This window comes from Crotalus tigris, unplaced genomic scaffold, assembly GCF_016545835.1.
Source record: "Crotalus tigris isolate CLP2741 ecotype Arizona unplaced genomic scaffold, ASM1654583v1 scf7180000017559.9942113025:1136094, whole genome shotgun sequence".
Taxonomy (NCBI): domain Eukaryota; kingdom Metazoa; phylum Chordata; class Lepidosauria; order Squamata; family Viperidae; genus Crotalus; species Crotalus tigris.
In genome coordinates, this window is record NW_024096473.1 from 845,106 (window position 1) to 864,304 (window position 19,199).

At 41.6% G+C, this 19,199-nt stretch overlaps 1 protein-coding gene across 3 annotated transcripts in view; it reads right to left on the reverse strand.

The window, feature by feature from the left end:
• The window catches only part of DTHD1 (death domain containing 1), a 39,990-nt gene that overhangs the window by 19,130 nt on the left and 1,661 nt on the right, over positions 1 to 19,199 (reverse strand). Inside the window, exons 1-5 of one of the 3 annotated variants that reach the window (XM_039347630.1) lie at positions 15,073 to 15,542; positions 9,419 to 10,157; positions 5,017 to 5,347; positions 4,747 to 4,926; positions 625 to 869 (exon numbers count right to left, since the gene is read on the reverse strand). In XM_039347630.1, the coding sequence (XP_039203564.1) occupies positions 625 to 869; positions 4,747 to 4,926; positions 5,017 to 5,347; positions 9,419 to 10,157; positions 15,073 to 15,334 (1,757 nt within the window). In that variant the 5' untranslated portion in view covers positions 15,335 to 15,542. Of the gene's footprint in view, positions 1 to 624; positions 870 to 4,746; positions 4,927 to 5,016; positions 5,348 to 9,418; positions 10,158 to 15,072; positions 15,543 to 19,199 lie in introns of those variants that run through there. The other 2 variants (XM_039347638.1, XM_039347646.1) reach the window with 2 other exon arrangements.

A 19,199-nucleotide genomic window follows, 5' to 3' on the forward strand; every position in this document is an offset into this window, starting at 1 on the left:
AGAAGAAGAAAAAGAAGAGGAAGAAGAAGAAGAAGAAGAAGAAGAAGAAGAAGAAGAAGAAGAAGAAGAAGAAGAAGAAGAAGAAGAAGAAGAGAGAAAAAGAAGAGAAGAAGAAGAAGAAGAAGAGGAGGAGGAGGAGGAGGAGAAGAAGAAGAAGAAGAAGAAGAAGAAGAAGAAGAAGAAGAAGAAGAAGAAGAAGAAGAAGAAGAAGAAAAAGAAGAAGAAGAAGAAGAAGAGGAGGAGAAGGAGGAGGAGAGGAGGAGGAAGGAGGAAGGAGAAGGAGAAGAAGAAGAAGAAGAGGAGGAGGAGGAGGAGAAGGAGGAGGAAGGAGGAAGGAGGAAGGAGGAGGAGGAGGAGAGAAGAAGAAGAAGAAGAAGGAGGAGGAGGAGGAGGAGGAGGAGGAGGGGAGGAGGAGGAGGAAGGAGAAGGAGGAGGAGGAGGAGGAGGAGGAGAAGAAGAAGAAGAAGAAGAAGAAGAAGAAGAAGAAGAAGAAGAAGAAGAAGAAGAAGAAGAAGAAGAAAGAAGAAGACAATTGCAAATAAGTTATGGATTCTGGGTCTACCTGAGACATTTGCTGAACAATGGTAGATTATTTTCAAGGATGAGTTCCTTCTTATTTCTCACCGGAAATGATGAATGCTGGTAACTCCGGGCACAGAAGCACTTATTGCTCTTTCGGCATCTGTCTCAATACCTTCTCTTCTTTTTTCTGGATTTGGAGGACAAGGAAGAACCACAGTGATAGCTCTGTTGAATGGTACCAATGAAGAATATTCCATGTGGATCAGAGAGCTGGTTGACATGACTGGATAATATTCATCATGTTTCATTTTCAACATGGAAAGTGTAGATTGATCAATTGGTTGCACCTGCATATAAATAATACCATTACAGGCACGATTATCATGATCATCTCTCATTCAAGGTGGGTTTGAATATTTGTTCATATATGCTGAGGGACCACACATCACGTATCTTACATCGATACGCTAAAGTAATAAAATTAAGTGCATTAACAGAGGGATAGAATCAAGATCACGTGAAGAGACTGGACAGCCATTTGTCCGAAATGGTGTAGGGTTTCCTGCCCGAGCAGGGGGTTGGACTAGATGACCTCCAAGGTCCCTTCCAACTTTACTACTATTACTATTACTAAGTATTAATACCACTTTACAAGGCCTGGGTAAGGCCACACTTGGAATACTCCATCCAGTTTTGGTCACCACGATGTAAAAAAGATGCTGAGACTCTAGAAAGAGTACAGAGAAGAGCAACAAAGATGATTAGGGGACTGGAGGCTAAAACATATAAGGAACGGTTGCGAGAATTGGGTATGTCTAGTTTAACGAAGAGAAGGACAAGGGGGGACATGATATCAGTATTCCAATATCTCAGGGGCTGCCATAAAGAAGAGGGAATTAAGCTATTTTCCAAAGCACCTGAAGGCAGGACAAGAAGCAACGGGTGGAAACTAATCAAGGAGAGAAGCAACCTAGCACTAAGGAGAAACTTCCTGACAGTGAGAACAATTAATCAGTGGAACAGCTTGCCTCCAGAAGCAGTAAATGCTCCAACACTGGAAGTTTTTAAGAAGAGACTGGACAGCCATTTGTCCGAAATGGTGTAGGGTTTCCTGCCTGAGCAGGGGGTTGGACTAGATGACCTCCAAGGTCCCTTCTAACTTTATTATTATTATTAAATCTCTGTGCAGTGAGGCTTATATTCCTCTAAGGAACACAGCTATTCAATCATGCCACCAATTACAATGGGGATGGAGCAGAATTCTTGAACTCTCCACTAACCCCCACTGACTTATCTCCTAAAGGAAGAAAAAAGACTTTCTACTTAATTTCCAAGGTAGTTGGTTAACAGAAGCATAATTAAATCCTTGCCGCCAAGATGAATATCAAGGACAATGAAGAAGGACATGAAACATTTATTCAGTTTCTCTCGTTAGGTAAGGCACAGATGCTCCTGCAGGGATCTTCATTAAATCTCCCTTCTATAACTGATACTAGCAACAGATTCAGCCTGGATAAATTTGAAAAAACTGCTCATTGTCCATTATACAGGCGGGACATATACAGTACATAGCCAGGCAAAGTGATTATTGGCCAAGGACATGTCAAAGGGAGCAGGGCTGGCAGGAAAAAAAATCAATGCCAAGGAAATAGCAATAGCAATAGCACTTAAACTTATATATTGCTTCATAGAGCTTTATAGCTTTCTCTAAGCGGTTTAGAGCCGGGGTCTTTAAACCTGGCCCTTTTATGACTTGTGGACTTCAACTCCCAGAATTCCTCAGCCACAAGTCATAAAAGGGCCAAGTTTGAAGACCCCTGGTTCACAGAGTCAGCCTATTGCCCCCCAACAATCTGGGTCCTCATTTTACCAATCTCGGAAGGATGGACGGCTGAGTCAACCTTGAGCTGGTCAGGATCGAAGTTAGAAGTGCCATCTCTCGGTGGCTAATTCCAACAGTACTGTCTTAGGCCTAAAGATATTCTATATTTATTCTATTCTATTCTATTCTATTCTATTCTATTCTATTCTATTCTATTCTATTCTATTCTATTCTATTCTATTCTATTCTATTCTATTCTATTCTATATTTATTCTATCTTCTATTCTATATTTATTCTATCTTCTATTCTATTCTATTCTATTCTATTCTATTCTATTCTATTCTATTCTATTCTATTCTATTCTATATTTATTCTATATTTATTCTATTCTATTCTATTCTATTCTATTCTATTCTATTCTATTCTATTCTATTCTATTCTATTCTATTCTATTCTATTCTATTCTATTCTATTCTTCAGTCCTGTATTCTATTCTGTTCTGTTCTGTTCTCTGTGGCAGAATATGGTCTTTCTGAAATAACAGAATAATAGAGCTGGAAGGGACCTTGGAGGCCTTCTAGTCCAACCCCCTGCTCAAGCAGGAGACCCTAGTCTGTCTGTCTAGTGTCTTCTTGAAAACGTTCAGTGTTGGAGCACCCACAGCTTCCATTCCACTCACTAATTATTATCTTGACTTTAACAAAAATGTATCTTGCTCTGTGGGCCTAAAGGAACATGAATAACATGCAGGAGTACCTGTTCCTTTTCAACAGGGGAGACAAGATATCTTTTTAAAATAAATAAATAAATAAAATAATTTAATCTCATAAAGGAGAAGAAAGAGAATTCATACAGGAACTAAACCGAATAACAGACATTCCAAAATGAGTATGTTGCTAGTCTCTTTCATAAGCTATTGCTGCCACCCAGGGACGAACTGAACAACAGTCTCTGTTTTTTCATGTAAAAAAAACTCCTTTGAGCATTTGCAATACTATAAACAAAGATGAGAAGCAATCTATTAAAAATCACTTTTAAAATTCTTTTTTGAACGGTGGCTGGAATCCCTAAATGGGCAGAATGAGTCCCTCGTCCTGCAGATCTTGCGTAACGTCCCATCCCATGTGGCGAGCTTGTTTTGAAAAATGGTTATGAGTCTTGATTGTGCCTTTTCTATCTCTTTATCTGCAACCTTCCCAAAATTGTTAAGGAGTCAGGTGGCCTCAAAATTGGACAGATGGATAAATGAAATGGGCAAGATAGATGAGTGATAGATAACAGATAAAGGAAGGAAGGAAGGAAGGTTGATTTTGAGAAAGGAAGGGAGAGAGAGAAGGGAAGGAAGGAAGGAAGGAAGGAAGGAAGGAAGGAAGGAAGGAAAAATAAGGAAGGGAGGGGGAAGGAGGGAGGAATGAAGGAATAGAAAGGAAGAAAGGAAGGAAGGAAAAGGAAGGAAGGAAGGAAGGAAGGAAGGAAAAGGAAGGAAGGGAGGGGGGAGGGAGGGAGGAATGAAGGAATAGGAAGGAAGGAAGGAAGCAAGGAAGGAAAAGGAAGGAATAGGAAGGAATAGGAAGGAAGGAAAGAAAGAATAGGAAGGAAGGAAGGAAGGAAAGAAGGAAGGAAGGAAAGTTGATTTTGAGAAAGGAAGGAAGAGACAGAGGGAAGGAAGGGAAGGAAGGAAGGACGGAAGGAAGGAAAAGGAATGAAGGGAGGGAGGAAGGAAAGAAAAAGGAAGGAATAGGAAGGAAGGAAGGAATAAGAAGGAAGGAAAGAAGGAAGGAAGGAAGGAAGGAAGGAAAATTGATTTTGAGAAAGGAAGGAAGAGAGAGAGGGAAGGATGGAAGGAAAAGGAAGGAAGGGAGGGAGGAAGGAAGGAAAGGAAGGAAGGAAAGAATAGGAAGGAAGGAAGAAAAGAATAGGAAGGAAGGAAGGAAGGAAGGAAGGAAGGAAGGAAGGAAGGAAGGAAGGAAAGTTGATTTTGAGAAAGGAAGGGAGAGAGGGAAGGAAGGGAAGGAAGGAAGGAAGGAAGGAAAGGGAAGAAAGGAAAAGGAAGGAAGGGAGGGGGAAGGGAGGAAGGGAGAGAAGAAGGAAGGAAAAGGAAGGAAGAAAAGAATAGGAAGGAAGGAAGGATTGTATAGAAATCTGCTCTTAAACGGCAATGTGATCAATGCAAAAGTACTGATGAGAATGATTGAACGGGTGACCTTAAAGTAGATCATTCAATTTACAAGAGGCCACATATTTTTTTTTCCCTTTCACAGAAGGAAGTCATCCTGGGTGTGAATTATTAGCTACCGTATTTCATTCTACATCTCTTCCAATTAAAATGTGTTTTATGTATTACGGTGGGTGAAAAACGTGCCCGTGCCCAAGAAATCAGCCCACCGTTTTTCAGCAATACCTTTAGGCCCACCGTCACCCGAGAACCGAACGTTGACGATGGATAGGAAAATGAAATTCTGGGGTCCATGTGAAGCTTTCGCAAAATCCCTTTCCTTGGAACGGTCCATGTTTCCTTCTTCAAGCAGGAAACCGCCGCAAAGAGACCAAGCTGGCTGGTTTTCACCACAGCGGCTGACCCCTGCATGAAGTCAAAGAGAAAAAAAACATGATTTAAATTTCCTTCTGCCCTACGGTTGAAGGAGGATATCGGTTTAACGAGTTCACTAACCTTCTGGCTGCCTTGGTGTCCTTCCAAAGAGGTAGGAGTCAAATAAATGGACTGGAAGTTGACGTCAGTCACTTTCACCATGATGTCTTTGTACATTCCTCTGTAACGGGAAGCAAACGGGATCGCGATGCTGATTGGAGAAGCCGTTAGTTGATCCACCGATGAACACTCGGCAGAGATGACGTTGCTGACCAGTTCCTCGGCATCGTTCACCACAAAGGGACTTAAATCATTGACCACTGTGACTGTGAGACGTTCGAGAACACCCCAAGGGGCTGTAACACTACAGGACAGTTCAGCTTCTCCCAGTTCGTTCGCTTTCGTGAAAAATCTATAGCCAAGAAATAGCATTCGTGAGAGAAAAAAAGAGAGAGCAATGGATAAAATACAGAATCGCAACTGGAAGGGACCTTGAGGCCTTCTAGTCTGACCCCCTGCTTGAAGTGGAGACTCTATACCATTCTGGACAAATGGCTACCTAAATCTCTTCTTGGAAACCTCCAGTGATGGTGCATCCAAGGCTTCTTAAGGCAAACCATTCCATTGGTGAATAGTTTTCACCGTTAGGAAATCTCCTTATTTCTAGGTTGAATCTCTCCTTGGTAAGCTTCCATCCATCGCTTCTTGTCCGGGCCTCAGCTGCTTTGGAGACTAGGTCAACTCCTTCTTCTTAAGACAGACCCTCAGTTACTGGAAGACTGACCCAAAGGTGCTTTTTTCGCAGGAGGCAACTGGACTTTCTCGTTTTTCTTTGAAGACGTTTTGCTTCTCATCCTAGAAGCTTCTTCAGCTCTGACTGGGATGGTGGGGAGTGGAAGGATTTATACTCCTTGCAGACAGCTGGTCATTTGCCTTCTTTTAGAGCAGGGGTTCTCAACCTTCCTAATGCCGTGACCCTTTAATACAGTTGCTCATGTTGTGGTGACCCCCAACCATAAAATTATTTTTGTTGCTACTTCGTAACTGTAATTTTGCTACTGTTATGAATCGTAATGTAAATATCTGATATGCAGGATGTATTTTCATTGTTACAAATTGAACATTCTATTCTATTCTATTCTATTCTATTCTATTCTATTCTATTCTATTCTATTCTATTCTATTCTATATTCTATTCTATTCCTCTTTTCCATAGTGTCTATTCTATTCTATTCTATTCTATTCTATTCTATTCTATTCTATTCTATTCTATTCTATTCTATTCTATTCTATTCTATTCTATTCTATTCGATTCTATATTCTATTCTATTACTCTATTCCATATTGTCTATTTTATTCTCTTCTATATTGTCTATTCTATTCTATTCTATTCTATTCTATTCTATTCTATTCTATTCTATTCTGTTCTGTTCTATTCTATTCTATTCTATTCCACATTCCACATTCCACATTCTATTCCATTCCATTCCATTCCATTCCATTCCATTCCATTCCATTCTATTCTATTCTATTCTATTCTATTCTATTCTATTCTATTCTATTCTATTCTATTCTATTCTATTACTCTCTTCCATAGTGTCTATTCTATTCTATTCTATTCTATTCTATTCTATTCTATTCTATTCTATTCTATTCTATTCTACTCTACTCTACTCTATACTCTGCTCTGCTCTGCTCTGCTCTGCTCTGGTCTATATTCTATTGTATTCTTCTATTAGAGAGTCGTTGAGGCTCTCACCTCGAGCTTTCTTGGCTGCAGGATGTTTTCTGCCCTGTCTCCCTTCACTACAGGCGCAGGCTGTTGGGGATGCGTCTGTGTTGTCTGCATCTCAGGCTGAAGCACAAATGGTTCCTGCAGTCGGTTTGAGATTCAGACAACAGAGACTCATCCCCAATGGCCTGCACATGTCTTCAAAATGAAGGGACCCAGGACAGAAAACATCCTGTAGCCAAGAGGGCTCCACACCCAAAGCGAACCTCCAAAGCATTCCTTGTCTGAGTAAGATGCTAAGACAGTCAGGCTTGGCTCACGTTTGGATGAGATGGACAGCCCAAAATCTCAGTGCTGTATAACAGAGGTCCCCAACCTTTTGAACACCAGGGACAGGTTCCATGGAGTTTTTTCCACAGACCGGAGGGGGTGTGGTTTTATGTGCTGCCTGCATTCCATGGATGGAGCTTTGCTTGTTTGTGCAGACCGGTTGTTGGCATGGCACGGCCCAGTACTGGTCCATGGACCGGCGGTTGGGGACCCCTGCTGTAGAATGTAGTGGCAATGTGGAAGACCATTGTGAGGAATTAATGAGATATTTTGATTTCTCCTACATATTAAGAAAAAAGCTTAGAGGTTCAGAGCTCATTCTGAGTTGACTTCCTTCTTTTTTCACTCTCATTGACTGAAGGAGAAGGAACGTTCACATAGCTTCAAAGCTTTTTTAGCTGTAAAAGTCTGACTTTCAAGTCATCTGCCAGCCACTCAAGGTTTGATAACACGGATAAACCTCCAGGTGGCCTCAACGACTCTCTAAAAGAATGCAAATGACCAGCTCTCTGCAAGGAGTATAAATCCTTCCACTCCCCACCCTTGAGTCAGAGCAGAAGAAGCTTCTGGGATGAGAAGTGAAATGTCTTCAAAGGAAAACAAGAAAGTCCAGTTGCCTCCTGAAAAAGCACCTTTGGGACAACCATGACCTGGATAACGGAGAATCTCCTAGACATACTATAAGACTGCTATCACGTCACCCCTAGTCCTTCTCTTTGTTAGACTAGACATACCCGTAGAATTTATTTATTTATTTATGAGACTTATATACCGCTTTAAGTGCGAGCACTCTCTAAGCGGTGTACACCAGTAAGCAATGTATATATATATTACATTGCCCCCAACAATCTGGGTCCTCATTTTACCTACCCCGGAAGGATGGAAGGCTGAGTCAACCTTGAGCTGGTGAGATTTGAACCGCTGACCTGCTGAACACAGTCAGCTAAAGTGGCCTGCAGCACTGCACTCTAACTGCTGCGCCACCTCGAATAATTTGTAACTGTGACTGGTTTTGAGGCATCCATGCTTCAGACAGGAAGGCGGTGCAGAGAGTGATGGGGATGGCTGAAAAGATCATTGGCAGCTCCCTCCCTCCCATCCAGGACATAGCACAGAAGCGTTGCTTGAGCAGGGTCCGTAAGATCATCTGGGACACGACACATCCTCTTCACGACCTGTTTTCCTTGTTACCTTCTGGGAGGAGACTTCGTGGTAGCCGAAGCAGAACATCCGGATTCAGCCAGAGTTTCATTCCATACAGCATCAACCTTGTGAACTCTCAAGCTTCCTCCTTCCGTTAGATATTCAAGATGGACAGTATTTAATATTTAATTGTTATGTATATGTAGGGGTGTGGATCTGTACATATGCTATACATAGTATCTTTAGGTGTGTGTCATGTATTAGTTTCACTTTGAGAGCAGGCAACTCAATTTCATTTTTGATGTGTGCCGTGGTGCCCACAGTAAAAAAGAATGACAATAAAGATTATCTTATCTTACTAGATGAGAAACTGCATTAAGCTTTTTAATCAGTGGGATCACAGGTAGACCTCATGGAGAGGTGACTGATTTGGACGTGGTGCCTCGTGTGGCTTCATAGCATCACTTACTTCCCGGAGCTGAAGAAGGCTCACCAAGAAAGAAACATAGACATCCCCAGCTGCATTGTTTATAGAAGCAAGGGTCACCCTTTGCTGTGATTATTGTGGGTTTTTTCCCCCTTTCTTCAGCCTTATCTGCAAGAGCATAAATAACTGTACTAGCTACTGGCAATGCAAGCCACTGGGAAAAAAAACCACTATTAAAATGTTAAGCATCAGCTGGATGAAATATAATCCAATTACCCAGCTTCCTTATAAATGTACAAAATAGTTAAAGGGAAATTGATTTTATTCCAGGTAATGACAAATTGTTGTTGTTGGTTTTTTTTTTTTTAATGGAACAGTAATAGGCTAATGGGCTGCCTTAAATTGCAGCTGTGTGGTCCGGCTAGGGCTTCTAAATATTAGGGGTTTGTTTAAGAAATCTTGGAAAAATGGATGCAGTTTTCTTTCACCTCTCCCTCCCCCGAGTAGTCTGGGCTGAACCCATACTTTTTTTTTGTTTTTTAAGAAAAAATGATTTTTCTCAATTAAAAATACTAGAATAGGTTACATCCCTCACCCATGGTACTCTTTCCATGTTATTTTTTTCCTATGGATGTACAGCCCAAGGCAGGGGTAGGCAACCTTGGCTCTTTTATGACTTGTGGACTTCCAACTCCCAGAATTCCTGAGCCAGCATGGCTCAGCTTGGAAACCTCTCCCTTTCCCCTCAGCATGGCTGGCTCAGGAATTCTGGGAGTTGAGGTCCACGAGTCACAAAAGGGCCAAGTTTGCAGACCCCTGAGCTAGACGAACATATGACTGTTTCCTCTTACTCTTTGCTGTATGCATCCTTCTCTTCCTCCAGCTTGTCAATCAACGGGACCATGGAGCGGCTTTCCTGCCAATCTTCTGGCCTTCCAGAACTTTCTTCCAGGCTTTGGCCAGTTCCATCATTCCTCCGCTTCTGATCGAAATCCTCATTTATAGTCTCCGATTTCCTTAGCGGGTTGCAAGTCTCTCGTTCTGTCTCGTCCACGGTTTCTTTGATTTCTGCCTTGGTTTCTTGAGTGGGCATCCTCTTAAGATGATCTGCAATGACCTCTTCTGGATTTGGGGACACCATGATATTTTTCCCACTGTCTCCCGAAATGAGGTTTTCGTGGATTATCTCAGCTGAGTAAGGCTCTTTTTCACCGTCATTCTTTGGCCCCAGACACAGTTCTTCTGATTTATTGGGATTTTCACTGCTTAGAAGCACTTCCTCTTCCTTTTCTAGTTCTTTTTCCTCAAAGGGAACCCTCTTTTCCAGTTCCACCAACTGGTTTTCCTCCGACAGAGGAAGAGAGGGAGGCAGAGAAGGGAGCTGATGCGTAGAGCTGCGTAACGCCATATCCAGTTCCTCCTTGTCGCCATCGCTCTGAGCATTCCCGGACCCATCAGGGCTGCGTTGCACATCAACTGGTTTTCCAGAGCTGATTCCCAGCAGCTCATTTCCGGACCGTCCAAGGTCTTCAACCAGACGCAGCAGCTGGGTGTTTAATCCCTGAAGCCACTTTGCTAGGCTCTCCCATTCTGCAACAGCAAAAGCAAGGACCTTTTAGGAGCAACTCCTTAAAAAACAAAATGTCCAGCTGAGAGAATGAAAAGGGAAAGAAAGAAAGAATGAAAGAGAGAGAGAGAGACAGAGAGAGACAGAGGAAGGAAGGAAGGAAGGAAGGAAAAGAAAGAAGGAAGGAAGGGAGAGAGGAAGAAAGGAAGGAATGAAGGAAAGGAAGGAAAGAAAAAAGAAAGGAAGGAACGAAGGAAGGAAAGAAGAAAGAAAGGAAGGAAGGAACAAAGGAAGAGAGAGAGGATGGAAGGAAAGAAGGAAGGAAGGAAGGGAGAGAGAGAGGAAGAAAGGAAGGAACGAAGGAAAGGAAGGAAGGGAGAGAGAGGAAGGAAGGAAAAGAAGGAAGGGAGAGAGGAAGAAAGGAAGGAATGAAGGAAAGGAAGGAAAGAAAAAAGAAAGGAAGGAACGAAGGAAGGAAAGAAGAAAGGAAGGAAGGAACGAAGGAAGAGAGAGAGGATGGAAGGAAAGAAGAGAAAGAGGAAGGAAGGAACGAAGGAAAGAAGAAAGAAAGAAAGAAAGAAAGAAAGAAAGAAAGAAACTCAGATGCAACGATATAGATTCAACGATATAGATTCAAAGCTTCTATTGTCATCGTCACATGATGACGGCAGCTGAGACATTGATAATTTTAGGCCCCTAAATTCAAAGTTCATTCCAGGCCCCCAAGTTCCAAGTCCATCCCAAGCCCCTAAGTTCAAAGTCCATTCCTGCCCCATTTGAAAGACCCTCTATCCCACAATAAGCCTCTTTCAGGACGGCTGAAAACTACCTTTCTCTTCTCCGAATTTGCAACCAAGGCAGAATCTGCTGAGCCCCCAAACCTTCACTTTGCAGTTAAAAGGTAAGAAATGTTTTGACAGCCTCTGGAAAGTCTCCCACATGCTAATCTTTTCCCTCAGTGTCTCTCAGAAAGTTGGGTGTTTGCCAAGTCCTTCCTCCTCAAGACTCAACAGATAATGAAGCCGCTAGATATTGAAAACATGAATGAATGTTTGGTTAGGGCAGTGGTTCTCAACCTTTTTAATGCCGCGACCCCCAACCGGTCGTAAGTCGAGGACTACTCAACCGGTCGTAAGTCGAGGACTACTCAACTGGTGCAGCACCGTTTGCAGAATGGGACTTTTGGCGGGCTCAGCAGGGCAGAGACAGCCTGGACAATTCCTATTGGCTTTGGAAAGCCAATAGAATTAGACCCTATTCAAGAGAGTCTATTCTATTGGCTTTCAAAAGCCAATAGAATAAAAGGGAATAGCACAGCTAAGGAAAAGGGGGGGGGGAAATGGTGGACTGCGTTGTTTGGTGACTCCCATGAAATGGTCGTTCGACCCCAAATGGGGTCCCGACCCACAGGTGGAAAACCACTGGGCTAGGAGCTTTCCAAGGTAATCCGCATCCCAAGGACGATTTTTCATGAGGTAAGTGGACCATCTCATCCAAGATGCTTCTTCAACTCTGACTGGATGGTGGAGGAATGGAAGGAGGAGAACAAAGCCATCAGGACAAGATTCAGCAGCCCATCTGCATTTAGAAGACCAAGGCCGCTCTTTCGAAGACAGCAAAGTCCACATTTTGGACAGAGAGGACCGCCGGTTTGAAAGAGGGGTCAAAGAGGCCATCTAGGTCAAAACTGAATGGCCCTTCCTCAACAGAGGGGGAGGGATACGACATCACCTATCTCCATCTACCACACAGCAACTCCAAGAAGGCTCCACACCCATTTGCACCAGTCAGGTGACCCTGAAGACACAGATAGGCCTCCAAGTGGCCTCCATGACTCTCTAAAAATGCAAATGACTAGCTGTCTGCAAGGAGTATAAATCCTTCCGTTTTCCCACCATCCAGTCCGAGCTGAAGAAGCTTCTGGGATGAGAAGCGAAATGTCTTCAAAGGAAAACAAGAAAGTCCAGTTACCTCATGAAAAAGCACCTTTGGGCTGAGGTAAAAAGAAGCTCCACCATCTTTCTTCCCGTTAGGCCTTCCTTTTAGAGAGTCATTGAGGTCACTTGGACCCTGAGGACACAGACAAAACTCCAAGTGGCCTCAACGACCCTCTAAAAGAAGGCAAATGACCAGCGGTCTGCAAGGAGTATAAATATAAACCGTTCCATTCCCCACCAATTCAATCAGAGTTGAAGAAGCTTCTGGGATGAGAAACGAAATATCTTCAAAGAAAAAGAAAGAAAGTCCAGTTACCTCATGAAAAAGCACCTTTGGGCTGAGGTAAAAAGAAGCTCCGCCATCTTTCTTCCTGTCAGGCCTTCCTTTTAGAGAGTCATTGAGGTCACTTGAACCCTGAGGACACAGACAAAACTCCAAGTGGCCTCAACGACCCTCTAAAAGAAGGCAAATGACCAGCGGTCTGCAAGGAGTATAAATATAAACCCTTCCATTCCCCACCCATTCAGTCAGAGCTGAAGAAGCTTCTGGGATGAGAAGCGAAATGTCTTCAAAGAAAAACAAGAAAGTCCAGTTGCCTCGTAAAAAAGCATCTTTGGGATAACTATGATCTGCAGGACTGAGAATCTCCATAGAAATCTGTCTGCATATGCCTTAAAAAAAATCTGATTTATTTTACCATGAAAAGGAAACCAACACAAGGTAAAGGAATTTGTTTTCAGGAAATTAAAAGGGTAAAAAAAAAAAAAAAAAAAAAAGGCAAGTGAGACAATGGTGAATCTCTTGAAAGCATATTGGAAGATTGTTTCTGCCTAGAGAAGGAAAATAAAATTTGGGACCAGGCCATCCTCGAGAATGACAAGAGTTTTAATAAATGCATGAGTCAGATGGCTGGTATTTTGAATACAGGTAATCCTCAAGGTAGCATAGCAACGGAGTCCCAAATTTAAGTGAGATGGGCTGTTAAATGAGTTTTGTCCCCTTTTACTGCTTCTCTTGCTACTAGTTGTGTGAAGTGAATCACTGCAGTTGTTACGTTAATTCCTGCTAATGAAGGACTGAATTAAGTTTAAAGACTTAGAGTAATTAAGTTTAAAGACTAAGGAAAGACTGAAGCAAGTTTCATGTCCTTCAGCGCCATCTGCTGGCCATTGTTGAAAACAGACTCCCTGGATATAGACATAAGCTACCAAATGTTAGAATAGAGTAGAGTAGAGTAGAGTAGAGTAGAGTAGAGTAGAGTAGAATAGAGTAGAGTAGAGTAGAGTAGAGTAGAGTAGAATAGAATAATGGTACGGAGGAATAGAATAGAACAGAATAGAATAGAATAGAATAGAATAGAACAGAACAGAACAGAACAGAATAGAATAGAATAGAATAGAATATAGAGCAGAGTAAGTAGAGTAGAGTAGAGTAGAGTAGAATAGAATAGAATAATGGGATGGCTAGAATATAGAATAAGAGTAGAATAGAATAAGAGTAGAATAAGAGTAGAATAGAATAGAATAGAATAGAATAGAATAGAATAGAATAGCATAGAATAGAATAGCATAGAATAGAATAGAATAGAATAGAATAGAATAGAATAGAATAGAATAGAATAGAATAGAATAATGGAATGGCTAGAATATAGAATAAGAGTAGAATAGAATAGAATAGAATAGAAAAGATTTTTTTTTTTACTTCTGACAAGCAAAGCCAACGAGGAAGCCAGATTACTGTAATTGTGATTACTTGCTAATATCTGCGGACAGAAATAGAGCTGGGAGAATAGGACTACAAACCGATTACAGAGATAATAGTCCTTTTGACATTTATTTTGAATTTTCAAACGCAATATTATGCCATGGAACCGATTGAGGAAATTACCTAGCTAAAACATTGCTTTATACGTTTTTAACGGTTTCTCATCTCATCTGCATATATTCCACAAATAAAGCAGAGGGAGAAATGGCTTTTTTTTTTTTTTTGAAAACTAGGCTGAAGTTAAGAGAAAGAAACACATTCTTAAAAATCTTTTATGGGAGACACAGCTCTGGAAATGTACGTGATTTAGATTCAGTGGTGGAAAAAGTAAGGGTCTACATTTAGGCAAGAAAAACCAAATGTGCAGGTATAGTATAGGTGGTACCTGGCTTAATAGTAGCAACTGTGAGAGGGACCTCGGAGTCCTAGTGGACAATCACCTAAATATGAGCCAGCAGTGCTGCAGCTGCCAAAAAAGCCAACTCAGTGCTGGGCTGCATTAACGGAGGGATAGAATCAAGATCAGGTGAAGTATTAATACCGCTTTACAAGGCCTTGGTAAGGCCACACTTGGAATACTGCATCCAGTATTGGTCACCACGATGTAAAAAAGATGTTGAGACTCTAGAAAGAGTATAGAGAAGAGCAACAAAGATGATCAGGGGACTGGAGGCTAAAACATATAAGGAACAGTTGCAGGAATTGGGTATGTCTTGTTTAATGAAGGATGAGGGGGGACATGAAAGCAGTCTTCCAATATCTCAGGGGCTGCCCCAAAGAAGAGGGAGTCAAGCTAGTCTCCAAAGCCCCTGAAGGCAGGACAAGAAGCAACAGATGGATAATCAAGGAGAGAAACAACTTAAAGCTAAGGAGAAACTTCCTGACAGTGAGAACAATTCACCAGTGGAACAACCTGCCTCCAGAAGTGGTGAATGCTCCGACACTGGAATTTTTAAAGAAGAGACTGGACAGCCATTTGTCTGAAATGGTATAGGGTTTCCTGCCTGAGCAGGGGGTTGGACTAGAAGACCTCCAAGATCTCTTCCAACTCTATATTACTATTATTATTATTATTATTATTCTTCACTGGATCTGGGAGACCAATTGAATCTAATTTTACATATTTAACTTTAAAACAGAAGCCGGAGCTTTGATTCATAGGCGCATTCAACAAGGAACACTGATTCATAGCTAGTGAACCCCTAATCCTGGTTGACAAAATGTGGTATTACTTGCCTGTGCAGGAACCCTCTTGCTCACGTTGATGATAGACCATATTCAGCAACTGGCAAGAATTCTGGAGAACTTTAGTTGTGAACTCCAAGTGTTGACCAAGAGTTTTGACCAGAGCCAGAAGCAGCGGAGTTAGTTGGGATGGATATTCCATAATCTCCTCACCCTCTTGATGATTCCCTTTCAGAACAGATTTGTTTAACCTCAGATTGTAATGCTGGATCTCCTCCAATATGTGATCCGGATGGCTGGTGATGGTTTCCATGGTTTCCCTGACAAATTCTTAAACTAATAGTGAATTTCTCCGTCCTCCCCACTCCTTTTACATCAAGACAAAATGTCAACCTTTTTCTTCTTTCCAACCAATTCTGTACAGGAGTCCTCCTTGCAAGAAAATACCAAACGGGCTGTTGATGACAAATAGTTACTAGGTGACAAACAGGTGTGGCCTTCTCAGAATAAAGCTCGAAGTATTAATGTGTGGATTTGTTTACAGGTAAGGATGGGCCTTAAAAGGTGAAATGATGACACTGCTATGTGTGTGTGTGTGTGTGTGTGTGTGTGTCTGTGTCTGTGTCTGTGTCTGTTTGTGTGTGTCTCTCTGTGTGTCTCTCTCTGTGTGTGTATATATATATATATATAGATAGATATAGATATATAGATATAGAGATAAATAGATAGAAATAGTAGTAGTAGTAGTAATAATAATAATAATAATAATGAAGAAACAGTGGACCACTTGGTAAGCTGTTGCAAGAAGATTGCACAGACTGATTACAAGCAGCGGCATGACAAAGTAGCAACAATGGTGCATTGGAAGATCTGCAAAAAATATCATTTGCCTGTAAGCAAAAACTGGTGGGATCATAAAATAGAGAAAGTCATAGAAAATGATAAAATTAAACTGCTCTGGGACTTCAGAATTCAAACAGACAAGCACCTGCAACATAACACCCCAGACTTAACAATTGTCGATAAGAAAGACAAAAAAGTCTGGATAGTGGACGTGGCAGTGCCTGGAGATAGCAGAATAGAAGAGAAAGAACTGGAGAAGATAACAAAATACAAAGACCTACAAATAGAAATAGAAAGACTGTGGCAAAAGCAAGCAAGGGTAGTACCAATAGTCATAGGCTCCTTGGGCGCAATCCCAAAACAACTGGAGCACCACTTGAACACCATTGGCATTGACAAATTTGCTATTATCAATTGCAAAAGGCGGCCTTATTAGGAACTGCTTCCATCCTGCGACGATACCTGTAATACCATCAAACATCCACATCTGCCTATCCCAGGTCCTGGGTAAGGACTCGATAGGTAGACAAAATGCCAAATCCAGTCTGAACATCTGGCTGACTGTGCGATGATCCATAATAATAATAATAATAATAATAATAATAATAATAATAATAATAATAATAACAGTTGGAAGGGACCTTGGAGGTCATCTAGTCCAACCCCCTGCTCAGGCAGGAAACCCTATACCATTTCGGACAAATGGCTGTCCAGTCTCTTCTTAAAAACTTCCAGTGTTGGAGCATTCACTGCTTCTGGAGGCAGGTTGTTCCACTGGTTAATTGTTCTAACTGTCAGGAAGTTTCTCCTTAATTCCAGGTTGCTTCTCTCTTTGGTTAATTTCCATCCGTTGCTTCTTGTCCTGCCTTCAGGTGCTTTGGAAAATAGCTTGACTTCCTCTTCTTTGTGGCAGCCCCTGAGATATTGGAATACTGCTATCATGTCCCACCTCGTCCTTCTCTTTGTTAAACTAGACATACCCAATTCCAGCAACCGTTCCTTATATGTTTTAGCCTCCGGTCTCCTAATCATCTTTGCTGCTCTTCTCTGTAGTCTTTCTAGAGTCTCAACATCTTTTTTACATTGTGGTGACCAAAACTGGATGCAGGATTCCAAGTGTGGCCTTACCAAGGCATTGAAGAGTGGTATTAATACTTCACATGATCTTGATTCTATCCTGCTGTTAATGCAGCCTAGCACTGTGTTGGCTTTTTTGGCAGCTGCAGCACACTGCTAGCTCAGATAGATAGAGATAGATATACATATAGAGATAGATAGATAGATAGATAGATAGATAGATAGATAGATAGATAGATATAGATATAGACAGACAGACAGACAGATAGATAGAGATAGATGGATAGAGATAGATAGATAGAAAAATAGAGAGATAGATAGATCCTGTTGTTAAAGTTCTCATTTAAATTTATTTTCCCCACAATGTTCAAAATACATTTTTATCTGTTAAGATTTTCTTAGAGTTAATTACACTCGCTAATGACTTCCCAATCTGTCGCTTTTCCTGTCCGAGTATTATCAGTTCTGCTTCGCTTTTTAAGATCATGCCACAGCGTGCACAGTCTTATTGCATGAGGTAAGCCAGGAGTAAACACAGTAAACAGCGGTCTATATTAAATGGTGGTTTATCTTACACTAGCTACAATATCATACACCAGGAACAATATACGTATACCTGCGAATACAGCAGGATCCAACAAACCACAATTACAGCAGGAAACAGAAGAGAGAGAACATGTCAGCAGAGCCTTCCCTTTATAAAATGCTCTTAAAGAGACACAGACCCTGCTGAGCCATTCCCATCATTATATCTTACATCTTACATTACATAAGCTGGTTAGCTGTCAAATCATTACCTTGACAGATCAGCTATAGTGAACCAGATGCTGCCATCTAGCTGAGCCTTAGTTTTTCTATAAGCTCTCTTGCTGGCTCAGAGAACTTCCTGGGTCTTTACGCTGAGCATCAGAGGAAAAATGAGATCCTTCGGCAGTCTACACAACCACAAAATGAACACCACCGACCTAAATCACCAAGAGGGTCATGGAACCGTTGAGTATTGGTGAAGAAAACACAAGGGAACTGAGTAAGTCTAGTCTAACGAAGAGAAGGACTAGGGACGACATGATAACAGTAGTAACTGTCAGAGGGATCTCGGAGTCCTAGTGGACCATCCCTTAAATTTGAGCCAGGCCATGTGCTGCAGCTGCCAAAAAAGCCAACACAGTGCTGGGCTGCATTAACAGAGGGATAGAATCCAGATCACGTGAAGTATTAATAACACTTTACAAGGCCTTGGTAAGGCCACACTTGGAATACTGCATCCAGTTTTGGTCACAACGATGTAAAAAAGATGTTGAGACTCTAGAAAGACTACAGAGAAGAGCAACAAAGATGATTAGGAGACCGGAGGCTAAAACATATAAGGAACATTTGCTGGAATTAGAAGAGGGAGTCAAGCTATTTTCCAAAGCACCCGAAGGCAGGACAAGAAGCAATAGACGGAAACTAATCAAAGAGAGAAGCAACCTAGAATTAAGGAGAAATTTCCTGACAGTTAGAACAAGGAGTTGGACTAGAAGACCTCCAAGATCCCTTCTAACTCTGTTATTCTTTTTTTCAAAGATGTCGAGACTCTAGACTGAATGCAGAGAAGAGAACAAAGATGATAAGGGGACTAGAGGTTAAAACATGAAAAACAGTGGCAGGAATTGGGTATGTCTAGTTTAATGAAAAGAGGAACTAGGGGTGAGATGATCACACTATTTCAATATTTGAAGGGCTACCACAGGGAAGAGAAGAGTCAAGCTATTCTCCAAAGCGCCTGAAGGCAGGACAAGAAGCAATGGGTGGAAGCTAATCGAGAGAAGCAACCTAGAGCTAAGGAGAAATTTCCTGACAGTGAGAACAATTAATCAATGGAACAACAACGATTCACAACAACTGTAGCAAGAAAGGTCGTAAAATGGGGGCAAAACTCACTAAGCAACTGTCTCAGTTAGTCACAGAAACTTTGGGTCAATTGTGGACTACCTGTATCATGTATGTTCAAAGCCCAGGGTTTGAACAATAAAAACAATAAAAATGGGTTAACATAAAATTTAAAATAAAGAAGAAACCTCTAGAGCAGGGGTAGGCAACCTTGGCTCTTTTATGACTCATGGACTTCAACTCCCACAATTCCTGAGTCAGCATAGCTGACTCAGGAATTCTGGGAGTTGAAGTCCATGAGTCATAAAAGAGCCAAGGTTGCCTACCCCTGCTCTAGACCGTTAGGCTGAAATAAAGGATGTTACAATTACGTAGAGAACTCAAAT